Source organism: Scyliorhinus torazame, chromosome 11 (genome assembly GCF_047496885.1).
Source record: "Scyliorhinus torazame isolate Kashiwa2021f chromosome 11, sScyTor2.1, whole genome shotgun sequence".
In the NCBI taxonomy this organism is placed as follows: domain Eukaryota; kingdom Metazoa; phylum Chordata; class Chondrichthyes; order Carcharhiniformes; family Scyliorhinidae; genus Scyliorhinus; species Scyliorhinus torazame.
The window spans coordinates 128,852,575-128,868,164 of record NC_092717.1 but is presented as its reverse complement, the minus strand read 5'-3'; the positions used below and the strand labels follow the sequence as shown (position 1 = coordinate 128,868,164).

Sequence of the window (15,590 nt, the reverse complement as noted above, 5' to 3'; positions counted from 1 at the left end):
TGTGGCCATTTCGGAGACATGGATAGAGCAGGGACAGGAATCGATGTTGCAGGTTCCGGGGTTTAGGTGTTTTAGTAAGCTCAGAGAAGGAGGCAAAAGAGGGGGAGGTGTGGCGCTGCTAGTCAAGAGCAGCATTACGGTGGCGGAGAGGATGCTAGATGGGGACTCTTCTTCCAAGGTAGTATGGGCTGAAGTTAGAAACAGGAAAGGAGAGGTCACCCTGTTGGGAGTTTTTTATAGGCCTCCTAATGGTTCTAGGGATGTAGAGGAAAGGATGGCGAAGATGATTCTGGATAAGAGCGAAAGTAACAGGGTAGTTATTATGGGAGACTTTAACTTTCCAAATATTGACTGGAAAAGATATAGTTCGAGTACAATAGATGGGTCGTTTTTTGTACAGTGTGTGCAGGAGGGTTTCCTGAAACAATATGTTGACAGGCCAACAAGAGGCGAGGCCACGTTGGATTTGGTTTTGGGTAATGAACCAGGCCAGGTGTTGGATTTGGAGGTAGGAGAGCACTTTGGGGACAGTGACCACAATTCGGTGACGTTTACGTTAATGATGGAAAGGGATAAGTATACACCGCAGGGCAAGAGTTATAGCTGGGGGAAGGGCAATTATGATGCCATTAGACGTGACTTGGGGGGGATAAGGTGGAGAAGTAGGCTGCAAGTGTTGGGCACACTGGATAAGTGGGGCTTGTTCAAGGATCAGCTACTGCGTGTTCTTGATAAGTATGTACCGGTCAGGCAGGGAGGAAGGCGTCGAGCGAGGGAACCGTGGTTTACCAAGGAAGTGGAATCTCTTATTAAGAGGAAGAAGGAGGCCTATGTGAAGATGAGGTGTGAAGTTTCAGTTGGGGCGATGGATAGTTACAAGGTAGCGAGGAAGGATCTAAAGAGAGAGCTAAGACGAGCAAGGAGGGGACATGAGAAGTATTTGGCAGGAAGGATCAAGGAAAACCCAAAAGCTTTCTATAGGTATGTCAGGAATAAGCGAATGACTAGGGAAAGAGTAGGACCAGTCAAGGACAGGGATGGGAAATTGTGTGTGGAGTCTGAAGAGATAGGCGAGATACTAAATGAATATTTTTCGTCAGTATTCACTCAGGAAAAAGATAATGTGGAGGAGAATGCTGAGCCGCAGGCTAATAGAATAGATGGCATTGAGGTACGTAGGGAAGAGGTGTTGGCAATTCTGGACAGGCTGAAAATAGATAAGTCCCCGGGACCTGATGGGATTTATCCTAGGATTCTCTGGGAGGCCAGGGAAGAGATTGCTGGACCTTTGGCTTTGATTTTTATGTCATCATTGGCTACAGGAATAGTGCCAGAGGACTGGAGGACAGCAAATGTGGTCCCTTTGTTCAAAAAGGGGAGCAGAGACAACCCCGGCAACTATAGACCGGTGAGCCTCACGTCTGTAGTGGGTAAAGTCTTGGAGGGGATTATAAGAGACAAGATTTATAATCATCTAGATAGGAATAATATGATCAGGGATAGTCAGCATGGCTTTGTGAAGGGTAGGTCATGCCTCACAAACCTTATTGAGTTCTTTGAGAAGGTGACTGAACAGGTAGATGAGGGTAGAGCAGTTGATGTGGTGTATATGGATTTCAGCAAAGCGTTTGATAAGGTTCCCCACGGTAGGCTATTGCAGAAAATACGGAGGCTGGGGATTGAGGGTGATTTAGAGATGTGGATCAGAAATTGGCGAGCTGAAAGAAAACAGAGGGTGGTGGTTGATGGGAAATGTTCAGAATGGAGTACAGTCACAAGTGGAGTACCACAAGGATCTGTTCTGGGGCCGTTGCTGTTTGTCATTTTTATCAATGACCTAGAGGAAGGCGCAGAAGGGTGGGTGAGTAAATTTGCAGACGATACTAAAGTCGGTGGTGTTGTCGATACTGTGGAAGGATGTAGCAGGTTACAGAGGGATATAGATAAGCTGCAGAGCTGGGCTGAGAGGTGGCAAATGGAGTTTAATGTAGAGAAGTGTGAGGTGATTCACTTTGGAAGGAATAACAGGAATGCGGAATATTTGGCTAATGGTAAAGTTCTTGAAAGTGTGGATGAGCAGAGGGATCTAGGTGTCCATGTACATAGATCCCTGAAAGTTGCCACCCAGGTTGATAGGGTTGTGAAGAAGGCCTATGGAGTGTTGGCCTTTATTGGTAGAGGGATTGAGTTCCGGAGTCAGGAGGTCATGTTGCAGCTGTACAGAACTCTGGTACGGCCGCGTTTGGAGTATTGCGTACAGTTCTGGTCACCGCATTATAGGAAGGACGTGGAGGCTTTGGAGCGGGTGCAGAGGAGATTTACCAGGATGTTGCCTGGTATGGAGGGAAAATCTTATGAGGAAAGGTTGATGGACTTGAGGTTGTTTTTGTTAGAGAGAAGGTGAAGAGGAGACTTAATAGAGGCATACAAAATGATCAGGGGGTTGGATAGGGTGGACAGTGAGAGCCTTCTCCCGCGGATGGAAATGGCTGGCACGAGGGGACATAACTTTAAACTGAGGGGTAATAGATATAGGACAGAGGTCAGAGGTAGGTTCTTTACGCAAAGAGTAGTGAGGCCGTGGAATGCCCTACCTGCTACAGTAGTGAACTCGCCAACATTGAGGGCATTTAAAAGTTTATTGGATAAACATATGGATGATAATGGCATAGTGTAGGTTAGATGGCTTTTGTTTCGGTGCAACATCGTGGGCCGAAGGGCCTGTACTGCGCTGTATTGTTCTATGTTCTAATGTGCAGAGGGGATTTACAAGAATGTTGCCAGGGCTTGATAATTCCAGTTATGAGGAGAGGTTGGATAGGCTAGGGTTGTTTTCCTTGGAAAACAGGAGTAAAGAGGTGACCTAATTGATGTGTATAAAATTATGAGGAGCCTAGACAGACTTCCTTCCTTTAGATGAGGGGTCAATTATCAGGTGATTGGTAGAAGATTTTGAGAGGGCATGAGGAAATACCCTTTTGGTGCCTGAAGCTGAAAAGCTCAACTCATTGAAAAGATATTTGGATCTGCATCTGAAGTGCTGTAACCTTCTAAGCTACAGACGAGGTGCTAGAAAATGGGATTAAAATGTGCGGCAAATTTCTTTTTTTGGCTACAGCAGAGATGATTGCCTGAAGGACTTCTTTCTGCAACATTACCTTTCTATGGTTCTATGAGATTTGGAAATAAGGATGAGTATCTTTAAATACAGGTAATTGGGCTCGGGGATGATCGAGGAAGAGGATGTAAGAATAAAAACATAGGATATAAGAGTACCTGAAACAGAGTTTTGGATGAGCTGAAGTTTGCCGAGGGGGCTGCAGCGGTTCAAAAAGGCAGCTTCTCAAGGACAACTCGGGATGGGTAATAAAATGCTGGCCTAGTCAGCGATGCCCAATTCCTTCATCCATCCTGGCAGCATTGTGGCACAATGGTCAGCACTGCTGGCTTTCAGTGCCAGGGACCTGGGTTCAATTCCAGCCTTGGCTGACTGTGTGGAGTTAGTACTTTCTCTCCATATCTGTGTGGGTTTCCTCCGGGTTCTCCAGTTTCCTCCCACAGTCCAACAATGTGCAGGTTAGGAAGATTGGCCATGATCAATGTTCGGGGATAGGGTGGGGGAGTGGGCCTAGGTAGAGTGCTCTTTCGGAGGGGTGGCGCAGACTCGATGGGCCGAATGGCCTCCTTCTGCACTGTAGGGACTTTATGGATTAATTTAAAAATATCACAACTCTTGAGGGACCTAAAAGTTAAGCTCCGTTTTTCTCAGAAATGATAACAAACATGCTGAGTGTTTTCCATTTTCATGTCTTACCTGATCTGTTGCAAGGTCTTCCTGAAGAGGCGTCACTTCCCAGCCAGCCCACCCCGGGGCTGCATGGCGAAAGTTGCCAGGCTGGCAAGCCCTTGTTGTTCCCGAGAAGAAACAAGCCTCCCCACCCTCCCTCGCGAGCACATTGTGAAGTCACCGAGCGGCGTGTCGGAGTGACAATGGGAACATGCAGAGCGTGACAGGAGGGCAATGTGCCCGTGCCTTCACCTGGCTCCAGGGCTCCAGCTGCACTCTCATGGAAAAGGAGAATTCTCCAGAAACAGCAGCAGCAGCACACGCCTAGCGTTACAATTCCCAGCACAGCCGCTCACTTACTATGGTGAGTCCATCGAACATGTTTAACTACCGAGGCTCCATTTCCAGGCAAACCGACGAAGCTCCGATAAACGCGCGCACGGAAAAATGTACATTCATGTCAACAATGAATGGTTATTGTGTGGATGCAGAACACATTACAGTACTCGCGTTGAACAAATTACAGACTTCAGCGTTAACTTTATATTTTAGTATTAGTAACGTGTAAATGGGAGAATTCACGCATCAACATTTTAAAAAATAGTTCATTTGCAAACACGCAATAATATCATGCAGCATTATTTCATTCGGGTGTTAGATGATTATGGTGATGACAATGTGCAGCCCTTCTGTCTCCTCACGTTCCGAACAAAATGTACATGTAAAAGCAACTTTTCATGAACTTTGCTTTTATTATCATGAAAAGAATCACTTTTAAAGAATGATTTCCATACATCGCGTCATAGAGTTTTTAACAATAGGGAAGGAGGCCCTTCAGCCTATCGTGTTCCCGCCATCATCACCTTTAATCCCATTTTCCAGCACTTGGCGGGTAGCCCTGTACGCTGTGATGATTCAAGTGCTTATCTAAATACTTCTTAAATGTTGTGAGGTTTTCCGTCACCCCTATTCTGTAATTTATTTGTTTATATGTACATGATCTGCATTCCACCGTAATAAATATCTAAATCAAAAACAGGTGAAAGATATGAGAGGGATTAACATTTTTGATGCCCACTTTACATTTTATAATAAAGTCAGAAGGCCATATGGTGGGCAATTTTTTTTTCCATGGATGCTCTGAAGTAATACTCTGTAATCCTGATTAGTAAAAACAATGCATCAAAGCAGATTAGTCTTCAGAGTAATTCACATCTGCTCTTCGGATCCAGTATAATTCTTGCATTTTTTGACTGCAATATATATCTTTTAAAATAATGTGGACCGGTCGTATTCAATTTCACATTGAATGAATGATGGCTAAGATTATGTTACAAGTAATTAGTAACACAATCAAGGGGTTGAATAACATTAAAAGCACTGAGCAATTTAAATGGTGGTTTACAAAATCATCCACGCCTAATGTAGGTATTATTACCATGTTCACACTTGGAAGAGGAATTTATCGTTCACCTTTCTGAACTTTTTTTTCCGGATTTGATGTTATTGTTTATATCTTTCATGACTGACCTATGATTGTGTAATATGTCAGGTGATCGAGAAGGAATGGTTTAAGATTTATGTTGCTGTAGTGCAAATATTTAGGGAAGTCACAATCCAGTTTAAATTATATACATTAATATCTATATTCATTTGGCAAACAATTGAATTTGATACACATTCATTAAGTGATTGTATCATTTTCAGCCTGTAGAGTTTTATAACTGTGTATGCACTTTAGTTGTTGAGATTAGTTTGAGACTAGATTAAGCAAATTGATTTGGATGTTTGTTGGACTGTGAGGCTTGAAATAAATCTTGCAGAGCGATCATTCAAGATTCTGGGCAATCGACTGGAGTTACCAATATTCAGTATAAAAATGGAAAAAAATACTGTTAAATGTATTGGGCTTCTATAATGCCTGCTGATTGCAATGTTGCGTTGGGTAAGCACTTGCATTTTAAATGGAATTTTTGGCACTATGGATGAATAATATGTACTTATCGTGGATGTTATTGGTAGCATTTTTATTCATTACATTTTAATTAATCAAACAAACAAAGCTTATATTGAAGGTTTGGTCAAAGTACTTAGATAGAATACCATGTTTACATGCAGCCTATAAAATGCTAAATGTTGAATTAGAATTAGCTCAAAAAATCCTTTGCTCTTACAAGCGCAGTTATGTTCCTTCAGCTCAGTCAGTGTTCAGAGTTGCAATTCTTGAAAAATGTTCCACTCGGCATTATTCAATTGTTAATAATACTTCATAGATTCCAAAAACATGAGTATTTTACCTTCTATAATTTGCTGGTCCACAATCAGAAATTTTACTCTCTTGAAAACTGTCGGTGTTATAAAACAAATGATTAATTCCACGTTATTGGTAAGGTGACTGTCAAATTTTGTCATTCAAATTGAAAGTGTAGTAAATTCACAATGATTTATTCTTAATTTGACCATAAATGTGAAGCATGAAGTGAATACCTTTCTTTCGGTAAAGTTATAATGCATGGTTATAAAATAATCTTATCATTAAAGTATTACTGATGGAATTGCAAAAGCAGTGCAATACTGGAACTATATTGGCTGCAAAATTCCAAGCCATATGTCGAATATCAACCCCCATGAAATGCCAGTTTACTGGGTGAACATTTAATTTCCATGGAAACAGTGGCAAACACCATGCCCGGATTATTTCCAACCCCTTCTGAGCTCAAATATCTGACACCCAATTGCTGTTTAGCACAGGGCTAAATCGCTGGCTTTGAAAGCAGACCAAGGCAGGCCAGCAGCACGGTTCAATTCCCGTAACAGCCTCCCCGAACAGGTGCCGGAATGTGGCGACTAGGGGCTTTTCACAGTAACTTCATTTGAAGCCTACTTGTGACAATAAGCGATATTCATTTCATTTTCATTGCGACTGAGTTTCTGTCTCTGACCCAGCCAAATGCTTCTTGGATAAATAAGACCAGAAGATGCAGCAAAAATTCAGCGGGTTTGGCAGTATCTGTGGAGAGAGAAAGGCAGTTATTATTTCAAGTCCATATGACCCTTCTCCACTGCTGACAGCTGTGAATAAGATTATCCAGACTCAAAACAGTACCTCTGTTTCTCTCTCCACAGATGCTGCCAGACCTGCTGAGTTTATCCTGCATTTTCTGTTTTTATTTCAAATTATTCTAGGCCTTCAATACAAGCAGGCAGATCTATAAAATAGCCTATTTTGTCAGTGTGGAATACATTCCAGGTCTGGATCTAACTGGCAGGGTCTACATTCACCCATCTGGAGACTTGTGCATCTTAACCTAATTGGCATAGTAGCAGCCTCCAATATACGTCAGGTACAGATTGAGCAGTGCCAGCAGGAACTTCTGTCATTGGGAATCCCAGCCTTGGCTCCTTCCCGAGTGATATTTGCCTTGAAGGGGGCAGATGGATGTTCTGTCCTTTATAAACAAATCAGGGAGACCCTGGAGCCTGAAGTTCTTTTGTTTCCTGGAGATTCTGCTGGTGTGCCCCTGCCCCCCCATTTATGTCACGTAATCCACAAATACTTCTAAGTCATCACTGAATAAGTGATAGAAAGCATAGTTTCCATTCTAGCCAAGGAAGATACAAGGAGGGGAAATGACCCTGCCCCCGCCCACCCAGAAGCTGGCTGGAACCCGGGGTATCTGTTTCATTGGGCAGGGAATTGTGGGACAGAGAGCCCACTATCTTCCCAACTCCCCCCCAATGAGGTCTAGGTTGGGGATTAAAGATGTTAAGGGTCTCTGCTCATCAGCTGGTTGAATACCAGTCGGGAGGCTGGGAAAGGGGTCTCAACATGTGGGCAAGCCACCAAGTATATCCTGGCAGGCCTGCCTGTGGCCTGTGGGGCAGTTCCTTCTGCGGTCCCTCCAATAGAGGACCCCACCAATGGTGATGGCTGCCTTGCATGAAGACCTCTCCTGCCCTTTATCCTGACCCTCATCCGCCACCTTGCAGATGCGTGCCTGACTGGCCTTAGCAAAGCCCCCATGCTTAACTTGGTTCCAGGGCTCTACGGCCATACTCCCTCTTGCAGTACCATCAATGACCACCACTTCCAGTGGAACTCTTGGCATTTAAGAGCTGCCAGACTCTGATTGCTGGAAATTCTTGGAGACAGGACATCTGTCAGGTCGGACCTAGCAACCTCAAGAGTGGACAGGTAGATGTCTGAAATCATATTGGGGCTTCTGGGAATGGTTGGGGTCGGGCTAACAACAGCTCTCCAGCCATCAGACAGGCCCACTACCATAGCCATTAATTTCCTAGATTGTGCTATTAAAGTACAGTATAGAGTGTGCTGTAAATCCCAATATCATAGTTGTAAATAGTAAGAATGAATAGGATTGGGTTATATTTTTACTGGGTAGCTTTATTGTTTTTTAAACACTTATTCCCTGGAAAATAAAACATCAATGTAAACATAAATATCGGATTGGGAATGACTCAGAATGATCAAAATGAATGGAATATTATTGCAATGTTTTCATTTTTCTCTTTTGTAGATATTTGATGACACTTGAGTAGTTTGGTCTAAGACCAGAGGTATGTAAAGTTTTAACAAACACAATTTTTATATATTATTTATATTTTATGATTTTATTTTTAGAAACTTAGATTTATGATGTGCCTTTAACATAATAAATAATGCCAAGGCACTTCCTAGCAATGCAAGGGGAAAAAGGAAATAAACCAAGGAGAGATTAAAAGCATAACCGAAAGCTTGGCTAAAGATTTAAGTCGAGTTACACAGAACAGTGTTTTTCAAACTTTTTTTTCCCGGGACCCACTTTTACCAACTGACCGACGTTCGGGGCCCATGCCGGCTGACCTTCGTGACCCATGTTGGCCGACCTTCGCGACGTACGCCAGCTGGCCTTCGCGACCTACGCAAGCCAACCTTGACAACACACCATTTTCAATTACCTTTAATGTGACAGGTGAGCCTGCTTGGTCCTCACAATTTCACTCCAATCAGGTTCACAGGAGGAGAGGGCAATGCACGTATCAGGTGCAGAGTTCAGACAGTTCCTTTGTGCTGTCTTCATCTTTATCAGGATGGAAAATCCAACTTCATACATGTAGGTCATTGTGAAGGGCAATAGCAACGAAATGCTAGTTTTACTCAGCACTGGATATTCCTCAGAGACGCAACTCCAGAATGCTGACTGCCTCATGGACTTGTGGCGTGTTTTTAATGTGCTGTCATAGGTGAGGTGCAGAAGTTCAGACTCTTCATTTGGAGCCAGCTGTAAGTTAATAATTGACTCTGGGGTCTCAAACTCAAAAGGATTTTTCACCCACCTCTTTTTCAAAATCTGAAAATTCTCCTCTGGAAAGTAGTGACAAAAACTTGATCAAGCGCAGCCAGATGCAACTAAATAAGGCTTGCCAGTCTATTGTCAATTCTCTTCAGATCTTCTTTTCAAATTTCGAGGAGTGACAGTCCCAATTGCTTTGGGCTGACTTTGTTGGTCTGGAGCTGAAGTTGTGGTATTGGTGTTCTGGTATTTCAAACACTTGGGTATCAATATCTGTTTCGCTTCTTGTGCTTCTCAGTTTTGTATTTGTCATTATTGACAATCTGTCTTCTCTGGGCTTACCCCTCTCCTTGAGAGGGAATCTTTGTTCTGTTAATTCTTGGGGTAGAATAGTTTTTTGCTTTTGGTGGGGTCCATTGTGTTCGTCCTGGAACTTGAAGGTTTACCTCCCTTATGTTTACATGTTCCTCATCCTTGAGCTGAACCTTCAATTCAGCTTCTAATGCTGCACTCTGTTTATTCATGTGTACTTGTTTTTTCTTGGTACATTGGTGGTTATTTCTCTCCTGCTCCAAGATCAGCCCATGTTTTGCATCCCACGTTGAAGCTCCAGTTTTGTTTCTGTAGTTTTTCCTGGTTCTGTTGCTGCTCCTTCTCCTCTGTGTATTCTGATTTAAATATGCTGGTGCTAAACTGGTGGTTTGGCTGGTCTGACTGAAGAAGAACAGTTTCTGCTCTTCTGTAAAAGAGCTGGAATAACTGCCTCTGCAAAGAGTGAGGACAATTCCAAACTGAAGCCCCAGTCGAGATCATCAGCACTGGAGGACCTCTCGGGACTCTCCAATTCAATGTAGTGGACTGCAGCAATTGTTTTGATGTCTTCTCTCATTTTGAGGAGGTTGAGGGCAACACAGGTATGTATCTCTGTTCAGGAGAGATAAGGGTTGATTGCAAAAGGCAGACAGAATTTAAAAAATATATTTATATATTTTGAATTAAGGGGCAATTATAGCGTGGCCAATCCACCTACCCTGCACGTCATTAGGTTGTGGGGGTGAGACCGATGCAGACACGGGGAGAATGTGCAAACTCCGCACGGATAGTGACTCGGGGCTGGGATTGAACCCGGGTCCTCAGCGCCATGAGGCAGCAGTGCTAACCACTGCGCCACCGTGCTGCCCTCGACAGACAGAATTGTGATTATTTGCACACCGCAGCAGCTCTTGAATCATGCTTGTAACCAGTTGTTGCATTTCTCCAGGACCATGCAGTAGAGGATCTTCATCCAACACCAGATCATCTTAGCCACAGTTCCTGACATGTCAGGACCCTCACATTGGCTCCTGTGTCTGATTTGAAACTTGTGAGATAACCGTTCATAGATATGTGTATAGTTCAAAATGAGTATCCGCGATCCTTAATTTATCCCAAAATGCATTGTTAGATCTCTTCTTGGTGTTGCTCATCTATCTCCTTTGTGATCCTCTGCACTTCTCAAAGTTTTGGACTTACACATCTTTCCAAAGTTTCCCAGGCGGATCTAGTGAAAACACTGCACAGTGATTGGTGGACACTGCTCATGGTATTCTTGACCTTTCGGTACCACCGCACTGACATGATCTGGAGTCTCCTTGCTCTTTAGCTGCTTTATGAGCTGGACTGTTGAGGTTGTTCTGTACCACGGTTGAACTTCATCACTCAAAATGGGTTGGTTTTGCGTGCGGACGTCCGATTGTCTGACAATTTGGATGGCATTTCCCAAAGTCATATGTTCCTTATATTGGAGTACATCTGAAAGAGTATCATTGGCCCCGCTCACTACCATTCAGTCTGTTTAAGCTCAGACTTAAGGCCTCACAGCCTTCGGCCAACCTGCATAACCCATTTATGAGAAATTCTACAAATTCCCTGGGCTTTTGCACTCTCTTGTTAAGTTATGCTTGCTCAGAAAAAGCTGTTATTTCTTACATTAAAGTTGGGAGGAAATATTACCCCACACTCCTCCTCACCTAAAATATTTAAATCACAATCCCCTACCTCTCCCCTTCATGAAGGCAAATGAAAATTATTTGTTAAGAACCATGCCCCCATCTTCTTCCTCCTTTTTGGTCTTCAACAGGCTCTACTTCTTATTTCGTGATCCTTGTGCATTTGTAAAATATCTTCCAATTTTCCTTGCTGACATTTTTTCATGCCCTCTCCTTGCTTTCCTAATTTACTTTACAATTTCATCCTGGAACTTTTTTTATACTCCCCTTGGCTGTCTGCAGTCTTGAGTTCTTGGCATCTGCTTAGGGCTTCCCTTTCTTGCCTCATATTACTCTGTCTCCTCTTTGACATCGGGGGGGACTCTAAATTTGAAAGTCTATCCTATTTCCTTGTGGAAATATTATTGCCCTGCGATTTCACTATCTCCTGCTTCAATAAGTCTCACTGTCTGACACTAATTTACCTTCAAGTAGCTGTTTTCAGTCCAGTTTTCTAAATCAACCTTAAATACCTTTTTATATTTTTTAGTGTCTACTTCCACCCTGTTAGATTCCCTGGTGAACACTGACCCAAACTGACTAGTCAACATTTTTCGTAATTTTTGTATGTTCCTTAGTGACACTATTTGCATCTTTCTTTATCTTTTGTTATTTAGGTATTTAGTATTTCTTTTTATATTCCTTGTTAATTTAATTCGGTAGTTTCTCTTTGTTTTCCTAATGTTTTGATTTCTTTCTGATAATCTTTTAGTATTCCCTTTTTGTCATCTTTCTGTTATTGTATGTGTACTTAGAGTATGCCTTTTACTTGAGTCTTTATGTTTTCCTTATCTCTAATGGTACAGCAAATGTTTAAAATTCATTTTTATTTTATTGCTGCATTACAGAGCACTGGTTAGTGGAAGATGGCTGAGGAACAACAGTCAGATCCTGAACAGACCCAGATCTCTAAAATTTCGCCTGTTACTGCACAACAATTCCAAGGTCCAAGTCCCGTTAAAACAAAAAAGATCTACTTTTATAAAAGTGGAGACCCACAGTTTTCTGGGATTAGGATGAGCATCAACAGTCGCTCATTTAAGACATTTGATTCTTTATTAGATAATTTGTCTCGGAAGATTCCATTGCCATTTGGGGTGCGGACAATTGCCACACCTCGTGGTGGCAATAGCGTGACAAGCCTTTCAGATCTTAAAGATGGTCAATCATACATTTGCTCCGACCAACGGAAAGTGAAGCCTATTAACCTTGATGTAGCTAATCGGAAACAAGACCCCTGGTTTATTAGCAGACCTTTTAATCCTGAGGAGTTTGTGTCACGACAGATCAGGCAGAGAGCCTCAAAATCACTTCCCCCAGACTTAACACTAACCACAGGAATTCCAAAGAAGCTTGTCGTCTTCAGGAATGGTGATCCCAGTTTCAAACGTAATCTAGTTTTGAATAGGAACAGAATGCTGAACTTTGATGTCCTACTGAACCATATTAGTGAGCTGATGAATTTTCCAGTGCTAAAGCTGTACACCACAAATGGGAAAAGGGTAAGTAGGTGAATACTGCAAAATAGCTTTCACACAGTTTAGAATGCACTTTCTTGGTGCTTCAGGAGCTTGTGGGAGATTTGAAAACTACAGCTATCGGTAAGAGCCGAAACGTATCCTAGTCATAAAAGAACGAAGGATGTGATTTACCGTCGCGTCCCACTGGAATCGGGGTGGGATGAGACCGTTGGATCCCAAACTTGCAGAGTTAAATGAGCTTAACAGCTCACATAACTATGCCTATGCTAGATCCAATCGGTTCCCAAGGGCCACCTGCCTTGTCGGGGAGACCCCAGCCATGTGTCACAAATGGGGACCAGGTGGAACAGCACTTTGGGGGGGGGGGGGGGTGTCCCAGGTGATTGGAAGCCCCCTGGTGGTTAGTATCTGTGCAGGGTGGTACCCTGACCCTGTTGATGCCACCCGGTCATCTTGAAACAGTCAAGGACCCCCCAACAGGTGAGTTGGGACGTTAGTGGTGTGTAGGACTTGCGTCGGGGGGGAGTCAACAGGTTGGGGTGCCATTTTCATCTCTTCCTGCATTGACGAGCGGAGCTCCTCAGTGCAGGAAATACGACTGAGTGGGGCCTCGGTGGGCTTGTAGCACCAGGAACGACCCCGCTAATCCCGCCCAGAATGGACTCTATTAGATTGCGCCAAAATATTCTACTTGTATTGTCAAATAGATGCTAAACTCCTTCCTGAGCCAACAAAATAACCCAAAACAATATAAATGAAAATATATTGAGGAACATACACAGTTCCACAATATTACAAACAATAAGACGAAAAGGGACAAGAAAAAAAACCTGACTGCTCCATCCCAGCTAGTCCAGACATGGTGCCGTGATCTAAACATATGTTTTGAATATGGGATGGTATGCCTGCATGCTCAGTGCTGCAGCATTTTCAATAGGACCTGTGCCATGGTATATTTAAAGACCTTACAACATAGTCACAGTTAATCAGGATAAAATAGGTTTAGTTTTATTGAATTTAATGTCATTTTATTTCAAAAGATCAAAGACGGGATTCTCAGAAATCCCGGCTAAGTGTTGACGCCGGCGTAAACGCCGGAGTATTTCTCGCCAGCGTCAACGGGCCTCTTGGCCCAGCAATTCAGCAGCCCTCAGGGGGCCAGCATGGTGCCGGAGTGCTCCACACAGCTTCGGCGCCGATACGCGGCCCTGCACGGGCAGTGTGGGTCCACTCATGTGCGCGGCGGGCGTTTCGGCGCCGGCGCATGCGCGTGGTGGCCGTTTCCACGCTAACGCATGTGCATGGTGGCCATTTTCGCACCGGCGGCCGCAACATGGCGGAGCCCTACAGCAAGCCCTCACGGAAAGACGTAGGCCCCCTCCAGATCGCAGATCTCTTAACACCCCTTACTCGGGCCTGGACGTCGTGGAGCCCCCCCCCCCCCCCAGAGTCTGATCCCTCTGCCCCCCCCAACCAGGACAGCCACCGCGGCCGTGGACCCGAGCTTCCGCCGGGCGGTACCATGTGGGAACCACGGCGGCGGGACTCAACGAGAATTCGGCCGGTCAACCATGGAGAATCGCCGCGGGTGCCTCTTTCAACGGCCAACGACTGGTGGCACGTCGACCGCGCGGGCGCGACTACGTCCCGGCGTCGGAGCGGTATGGCGGGAATTTCCTGCTTCACCGCCGATTCTCCGGCCCGGCGCGGGCTCGGAGAATCCTGGCCCAAGTTTTAAGAAAATAAAGATCCAGTTGATAATATTGTTATGGGCGAGGCTTTTCAGAACCCCAAAATGTATCATGGAGTTCAACCAACCTCTCCCGTTAATGGATTTGTTGCTTTTCCGAGCACACGGCTTTTTCCCTAGGTGTGGGATTACAATTATGGACACGTGGGTTTTTAAACACAAAACACTGTTTATTCCATGAACTCAACTTAATATCTTAAATAAACATTGGATCTCTTAACACCCCTTACTTCAAAGATAACTCAGAAAATATTGCAACAGTAAATACTTCCTTAAAATGTTCCTTCAAGCTTCCAAGAGACTTAACACCTTTAAACAGTATCACATCAGGTTAAAGGATATATATATTTTCTGTAGAATGGCAGAGATATATTAGCTTGGTTGATTTCAGCTCCAGCACCTTGCTTTTCTTCATGCAGCTCTCTGGAAACCCACAGACACACCCAAACTGCTTTCTCAAACCTGGCTTTCTACTTTTTAATCAGCTCACAGCAAAACAGCCAGGCACTTTTAAACTGCTCTCAGCAAAACCACCCAGGTTCTTATTTTAGCTGCTCACAGCAAAACCAGCCAGGTTGTTTTCAAAACTGAAACTAAAAACCTGCAAAATGGCTGACCTGCAGCCCAGCTCCACCCACCCTCTGACATCACTGTTTTCTTAAAGGTACATTGCTTACACATCCATTTCTTAAAGGCACTCTTGCATGACACCTCCCCCAAGTAAATAAAAGCCCATCAACTTCAAGATGGTTTCATTTTTCACTTTTGCACCATCCACTAAGAAATGTACACAGTAAATACACCTTTTTGTTTAAAAAAAATAACAACACATGCAAACAGGTATATTAATATAGCCAATTTTTCTTTGTTCTTCTTCCTCCAGTCTCTTTGAACAAAGTCTCTGCACGATCCATCCATTCCTGTACTCCTCGGCATTTCTCTTTAGAATCAGATACTTTAGTTCAATCTGACCACAGAGTCCCTTGCAATTCTCCAATCCGGGAGCATTGGTGATCACAGCTTTCAGGCAGCCAAATGCCTGTTGAAAGTCCGCTGTCCATTGACATTTTTTAGGTTTCTTTAGCAAGTCCATCAGTGGAGTAATCACGCCACAAAACGTTTGCACAACTGTTCGATCAAATTCATTCATGCTAGGAGATCGCATTATTTCCCTTCGTCTTGAGGGTATCGGAAACTCCGCAAGGAAAGCGATTCGGGCTTTTCTAAATTCACATTCGGCTAGGTTCATCA

At 43.7% G+C, this 15,590-nt stretch overlaps 1 protein-coding gene across 1 annotated transcript in view; it reads left to right on the top strand.

Moving 5' to 3' along the window:
• The first annotated feature begins 3,887 nt into the window (after nucleotides 1-3,887).
• LOC140385943 (oxygen-regulated protein 1) overlaps nucleotides 3,888-15,590 on the top strand; it is a 74,546-nt gene continuing 62,843 nt past the window's right edge. Inside the window, exons 1-3 of the mRNA XM_072468594.1 lie at nucleotides 3,888-4,151; nucleotides 8,326-8,365; nucleotides 11,957-12,610. Of these exons, the coding sequence (XP_072324695.1) occupies nucleotides 11,975-12,610 (636 nt within the window). The 5' untranslated portion in view covers nucleotides 3,888-4,151; nucleotides 8,326-8,365; nucleotides 11,957-11,974. The remainder of the gene's footprint in view (nucleotides 4,152-8,325; nucleotides 8,366-11,956; nucleotides 12,611-15,590) is intronic.